The sequence below is a fragment of the Corythoichthys intestinalis genome, chromosome 10 (assembly GCF_030265065.1).
Source record: "Corythoichthys intestinalis isolate RoL2023-P3 chromosome 10, ASM3026506v1, whole genome shotgun sequence".
Taxonomy (NCBI): domain Eukaryota; kingdom Metazoa; phylum Chordata; class Actinopteri; order Syngnathiformes; family Syngnathidae; genus Corythoichthys; species Corythoichthys intestinalis.
This window is the reverse complement of record NC_080404.1, coordinates 7042528-7049686: the sequence shown is the minus strand read 5'-3', so window position 1 is coordinate 7049686 and position 7159 is coordinate 7042528. Positions and strand designations below refer to the sequence as shown.

The 7159-nt window shown below is 41.5% G+C and overlaps 1 protein-coding gene across 2 annotated transcripts in view; it reads left to right on the top strand.

Moving 5' to 3' along the window:
* Positions 1–1405: 1405 nt before the first annotated feature.
* The window catches only part of sufu (suppressor of fused homolog (Drosophila)), a 30118-nt gene continuing 24364 nt past the window's right edge, over positions 1406–7159 (top strand). Inside the window, exons 1-4 of one of the 2 annotated variants that reach the window (XM_057848715.1) lie at positions 1406–2212; positions 2484–2618; positions 2919–3055; positions 5734–5876. In XM_057848715.1, the coding sequence (XP_057704698.1) occupies positions 2064–2212; positions 2484–2618; positions 2919–3055; positions 5734–5876 (564 nt within the window). In that variant the 5' untranslated portion in view covers positions 1406–2063. The remainder of the gene's footprint in view (positions 2213–2483; positions 2619–2918; positions 3056–5733; positions 5877–7159) is intronic. The other variant, XM_057848714.1, reaches the window with a different exon arrangement.

Sequence of the window (7159 nt, the reverse complement as noted above, 5' to 3'; positions counted from 1 at the left end):
GTAAGACTTTTAATTCAATTCAATTCAATTCAATTTTATTTGTATAGCCCTCAATCACAACAGAAGTCTCAAAGGGCTTTACAGAGGCAATATGATACACAATTAGAAATGAAGCAACAAAGATGAATAGATGCAGTTCAAGTCCTGGGTATCCCCTATCCTTAAGACCCTCCATGCCGGCAAGGAAAAACTCCAAAAACTCCGGAGTCAATTGGGAGAAAAATGAGAAACCTTGGGGAGTACCACAGTCAGGAGAGATCCACTCCCAGGACGGATAGACAGGAACCCCAGAACGGCTAATGGGAATTAGCAAGCGAAATTATAGTCCGTAAAAATACAGTGGAGTGAAGGTGCAAGAAGAAGTCCCTCTAGTCAGATGAGACGGGGGTAGCAGCGAGGACGTCTATCCAGCCAGGGGTCCGGACAGTCAGGAGGCTGCAGCTGAAAAATAGCCCCTCCCCAGAGGGGAGGGGGGAAAGGGGACACCGGGTGACTAGTGATGAAGAGACTAGACAACTAGATATTAACATTGGAAAATAGAAATAAAGTAAGACAAGTGGTAGGTAGAGTAAGTACTTACGGCAATTACGTTGACAAACGTCGTTTTTCCCGAATACTGGAGGCCGACCAGGGTCAGCTCCATCTCTTTCTTCCAAAATAAAGACTTGAACCAGTCTAAAAGCCGGTTTATTAGTGCCAGCATCTTGGGAAGTCGGTGGTGCTTCGCCTCTTCCCTCCCTGTCAGATTTATGGGTTGGGCTTTTCCAGCTCTGAAGGGGAGGGAGGGCAGGGAAGTCGGAGACGGCCAGGCTATTCGTTGTTGGTCACTTTCCGAATCGGGCCGAATGGTATCGTTACAAAACGTTGACAAACAAAAACGTAAAAAAAAAAAAAAAAAAAAAAAAAGGACATTTTTGGAAAATCGGGAGATTTGGCTTTCTAATCGTGAGGCGTGAGCATTGGGGTCAAAATCGGGAGTCTCCCGACCAAATCGTGAAACTTAACAGGTCTGACTTGGTACAACCGGAGCCCTTCGACCTGAGCGGGCTCCCCTTACACCCACAAACTGGGCCCCCTGGTGCAGCCACCCCACCATCAACTCACATTTATCCCAAAGCTCCGCCCCTGTGTGAAAGGGTTAACAACAATAAACATTGTAAGTGTCCAATTTTGCGATCTATCACATATACAAAGCACTAGATGCAAACCAGCGGCGTGAGTAACCGGTGGCCATCTTAAAGCAGTAAGCTTCTCTAGTGGGCTCTACTGCACTGAATGAAAAGTGGGTGATTTTCGCCACTAAAATATGTTTAACTCGTCAAAATCTCGACAGATTTTCAAACGGTTTGGTCTATAACAAACCATTTTGACGTAGCTATGATTCAGGCTGTTTGTTGAAAATTATGTATTATAGTTATAAATAAGTATGCAACTAAATAACTGCACCTTGACATTGATGACAAACCAAGCCGTTTGCAAATCGATAGAAAATTGAGCACTTATTTATTCACTTTATTATTATGTCTCCGTATGTACGGTATTCTTTTTTTTTTTTTTCTTTGTTGGTGTGTGTGTGCTATGGACCCACTGTGAGATTCCGGAATAAAGATCATATATATTCATATTAATATTTATTAATTAATATTTAATGTTTTGAATGACGCGCTCCTTTGACTATAATGTAATGTGTAGCGAATGTCTCTGATTCAAAATGGCCGACAAGGAACAACGACAAGACAGTGCGCTCTTCACATCTCGTGCCAAATATAGTTATGTATTTTACATCAACGCTCAGCCAAGATCTTATTTCATTGGTTAATAGCAATGTCAATCTATGACGTTTCACGGATTCCTGCCAATCGTCCGCGTTATCGGAGAGGATGCTCAAGAGGGCAGGCTGGGTCCCATCTGGGCGAAGCACAACGACTAAAGTCCGTAGCAGTGCTAAAGTGAAGGATTTATGTTTTTGTTGAGTGTATATTCTCCGAGGAGAGGTAGTTTTTTCCAACTAGTTGGACGCACTGTGTTTTTTAGCCTGATAAATCTCGGTTCGAGGCCGCGGTATGGATGAAGCTCGGCCTAGTAGCGGTGCCCAAGCGCACGGACTTTCGTCTCTTTTTCCCCCAGGACTGCAGGCTATCTACGGGGAATGTCGGCGACTTTATCCCGACCAGGCAAATCCGCTTCAAGTTACAGCCATTGTGAAATATTGGTAGGCCAAACACATAACTTTGTTGATGTTTTCTCATCTTGAGTTACGTTTACCGGTACTGAGTGAAAAGACTTGGCTACGAAGCTAACAATTTAGCTACATTATCGTCGTGACCCTATTTCAACTTTTCATAGTGTATGAAGTTTTACACAAGCTTTACAAACTAATAAATACATTATGTGCACATACCACTTGTGTGTCAATTCACTTTAGAGGGTAAACCATGGAATTTTCTGACTCATTACTATTTTTGATTTGTTTTGATTTGCAGGTTAGGTGGTCCAGACCCGTTGGATTACATTAGTATGTATCGAAATACGGGCAGTTCAAATCAAGAGGTTCAAGAGCATTGGCATTATGTCAGTTTTGGACTAAGCGACTTGTATGGTGACAACAGGGTCCATGAGTAAGTAGGAAAGTACATTGTTTACTATTTTGGCTTGTGTCAGCTTTGTTTGCAAGAGCGGGGATGTAGTCTTATTTGACTATTTAAGACTAGAATTAGTATACAGTACATGTTGCGTGTATATGGGGAGAGGAGACCCCCAGTTCTCCACTCCTTTTCCTCCTAATCAGCATATTCCTAATTATCTCACCCCTAGCTGTTCATTTTGATTACTATTGTTCCTCAGACAAAGCTCATGCATATGAAAGAGGCCTAAAAGCACAACTGCTGTTTTGTGCCTCACTAGCGTGTTTGTGTTAGATTCACAGGAATCGACAAACCCAGCGGCTTTGGCTTCGAGCTCACCTTTAGGCTGAAAAGAGAGATGGGGGAGACAGCCCCACCGACCTGGCCTGCTGAGCTTATGCAAGGCTTGGCTCGCTACGTTTTCCAGTCAGGTGAGAAATAATGTGCACCGATGATTTAACTTAAAATGAAACATAATTCTTAGGGCTGTCAAACGATTAAAATTTTTAATCGAGTTAATCACAGTTTAAAAATTAATTAATCGCAATTAATCGCAATTCAAACCATCTCTAAAATATGCCATATTTTTCTGTAAATTATTGTTGGAATGGAAAGATAAGACAAGACGGATATATACATTCAACATATTGTACATAAGTACTGTATTTGTTTATTATAACAATAAATCCACAAGACGGCATTAACATTAACATTCTTTCTGTGAAAGGGATCCACGGATAGAAAGACTTGTAATTCTTAAAAGATAAATGTGAGTACAAGTTATAGTAATTTTGATAGTTAGTATATTGTGACTAAATATTGCCATCTAGTGTATTTGTTGAGCTAAACTTAATGTTTGAATAGAGTATTATTTTGCATAGCTATTTTGATTGGGAATGCCAGATCTCTTTGCATTGAGCGCTTTTCTTTTTGTGAACATTACTTTATTTTTGAGAGATAGGAATATTATTTTTGTTGTGCTTTCACTAAATGATACTGTATCAACTTAAATGTTCTTAACTGCCCAAATGCATGATGGGAATTTGAGCAACCATGAGTCACAGTGGTTGCTGCAAATGGTATATCTTCTCTGCGTCGAGTACAATACACGGTGTTAAGCAAAAGATCATCTCCAGTTATTCTTCCCCATGTCGCTTGCCACAATAGTTAAAACAGTTGTGGAAGAGATGCCACCGCTTATTCCATTAAGTAGCGCGGCTCAAATAAATGTCGCATTACCAATTCGCCCTTCTTGGTAATTGGCGGTGCTATGGACCGGCGATTCATATTGGCTGGTTGTCGTCGGTTGGCTCGGTTCGTCCGATTTCCTCCTGAGGAAGATGGCGGCGTTCTTACAAACACCGAGAGGCGTTGGATGGCTTTTTGTGGGTGCTTTTATTAACAAAACAAAAGCATGTGGGGGACGCAGCACTTGAGCCTGCGCTAACTGCGCACTTTCTCTACTCTCTCGCTCCCTCTCTCACTCGACCACTTTCTTCCTCACTGCTCAATCTGACAATGCCGGTCACATTGAAAATAACAGCGGCCCCCTTGGCGGGTGCCGGTAACACCTGCGTCCACTCCACTTGCTTGTCTCTGCCTTAGCTCTCAATATACTTCAAACAGCGCCATTGTAGTCTGTTCGCGGCAATGCTTGAGTGGGTTGTTCCGCGCATGTGTTAATTGCGTTAAATATTTTAGCGTGATTAATTTAAAAAATTCATTACCGACCGTTAACGCGTTAATTTTGATAGCCCTGGAAAAAATCCATTAAAACTGGATTATTTCAGTTTAGAAGCAGCCGCGCCTCTCTCTCCTGCCTGCTGTCTCCTGCACTAGTTTAAACCCTGTTAACTCTCTGATTGGTTAACTGGTAATGGCAAATGGAGTTACACTTGTAATGCCACTTTGGCTTCACACTATATAATCATCTACCTACTGGTAATGCGGCACCAGGAGAAACGTGGGGTTTAGTACCTTGCGCAAGGATACTTTGACAACGTCATCAGGGGTTTCTTTTCTGTGGAAAAATTTCAGTTTGCTATTTATTTGACCTTTTATTCAACTTTATAAGATATGTTTCTGAGTCTTGGATATTCGGGCACTTCTGGAGCTATTACGTTTTATTTGTGTGTTTCAATAAACATGCTTTAGACATTTCAATGACGTTTAGTGTTTGCATTAATCAATTTTTTATGCCAATTTTACACTTTTACTGCAAATTAATATTGGCTCCAAAAATCCATTATTGGCCCCTCTAACTAATAATAATCGGTATTGGTCCTGAAACACCCTAATCCAGACATGGCCAAAGTCCGGCCCGGGGGCCAAATGCGGCCCGTGGTCAAATTTCATCCGTCCCCCAGCCTCTGTCATAAAATCAATAATGTCTGGCCCGCACACAGACCTAATAAATCGGTCAGCAGTACTGCTACCAGCATATGAAATAGCTTAGACATTAAATGCTGCTCCTCATTTACCCACTAAAAGGCAGCAGCACTCTAAGCAACATTACCCCGCGTGACGCTTTACTCCCAATTAGCTAAAACGGCATCAATCCAAAAAAAACAAAAAGTTGACTGTGACGGCCGACACTTCAAGGATAGGTGGAAATTGGACTATTTCTTCACTAAAATATGCAAAAACTGCATCTGCTTCATTTTCAAAGAGACAGTCGCTGTTTTTAAAGAGTACAATGTGAGGCGATATTACCAAACAAGACTTGCTGACATGTACGACAAGATTACAGGGAAGATACGCAGCGGAAATTGAAGCAACTTAAAGCTAGTTTAATTTTACAGTAGCAGTATTTCGCAAGAGCCCAAGAGATGAAAGAAAACGCTACAAAGGAGTTGCAAGATTTTGTGGAAATTATTAATTAAAAAAATAATAACGCAAATGTGACACACAGAATGGCTTGCTAAAATTTGCTTAAATATATTGTTCCACGTAAAGGACGTCAGCCAAGGTCTGCCCCCACATTTTTACCACACCAAATCTGGCCCCCTTTGCAAAAAGTTTGGACACCCCTGCCCTAATCGATTGATCTCTTGTCCAAATGCAAACTCACACATACGAGAGATTACAATTGACCTTTTCATGTCTACAGAGAACACATTTTGCAGCGGTGACCACATATCATGGCACAATCCACTTGACAACAGCGAGTCTCGCATTCAGCATATGCTGCTCACGGAGGACCCTCAAATGCACCCTATCCAAACTCCTTTTGGAACCGTCAGCTTCCTACAGGTGGGTTCGAGTCGAGTGGCCTTACTCTTCAACAACAGACGTGCTGCTTTTGCCATGCAGTTTGACAGCTCATTTGATGTTAAATTATTGCACATTTTGAATGATGATTTTTTTAAAGGGACATGCTTGTTTTTACTGATTGGTTGTTTCCCCATAGGAATCACATCATATTATCTGTAAAAAAAAAAAAAAAAAATCATTCCATGCAGGTTGATGCATCAGTTTTTTTCTAAAGCTACGTTCAGACGGATGCGTTTTCTTTTTCCTCGTCGTGCGATGGGATTTCATACAAAATTGATGTAATCACGTGTATAAGCGCGACAGGCAACACGCATGAAGCGCAACGCAATGTCGCCTTAAAATTTTACGCCGCAGAGAAGATAGCTGAGTTTTGTCACAGATTTCAGCAATGACGAGGAAGAGGCCAATCAAATATGTTTTCTCATTCACGTGACTTCAGTTGCCGGAACTAGCTCGGAAGCTTCTTCAACATCCAGTCAACAAAAGCTCAAAGACAGTTTAAAAAAAAAAAAAAAAAAAAAAAAAAAGACTTCGTAGAGGTGGGAATCCTGGGGCACCTAATGATTCGATTATGATTCAGAAGCTACAATTCGTAAAGCTGTAACACACATATTTACACTTATGTTTGAAACAACACACATTTTAACAATAGAACACTCGACACAAAACAGTTAATGTTCAAACGTTATTCTAGTCTGATCAATATGCATGATTATATTACATTAGCCTAATTTGCCTAGCCAAAGCCCACTAGCTTAAATGCTACAAATGCTAACGTATAAATAGCTCACACGTAACTCCACAAACTGTAGCTCTAAACTTAATTAGAAATGTTATAGCCTTAAGGCCAAATTATACCAGATGGTACAGATCTGCCATGCTCTTTGTTGACTGCGTGCTCTGCAGTACGTTAAAAATAGGAACAAAACATACCGGCTGCGCACAACTGCGGTCCGACAGCTCCATTAAAAACAACGACAAACACACGGGAGTTTGTACTCAACAGAGAGGCAGAGTGACAGGCAGGGGCGGACTGGGACTAAAAAGCAGCCCTGGACTTTGACTCAGCCCAGCCCACAAGAATCGCTATACGAAGGGAAACACAGACCCCCTAGGGGTCCGGGGGTATGGGGGGCATTCCCCCCCCACACACCCACCCCACCCCCGGGAAGACTTTTTTTTTTTTTTTTTTTTTTTACATTTTACTGTAAAATGTATCAATTTCGTGCACTTTGAGAGAAAATGAAGAAAATGTGTCTAGA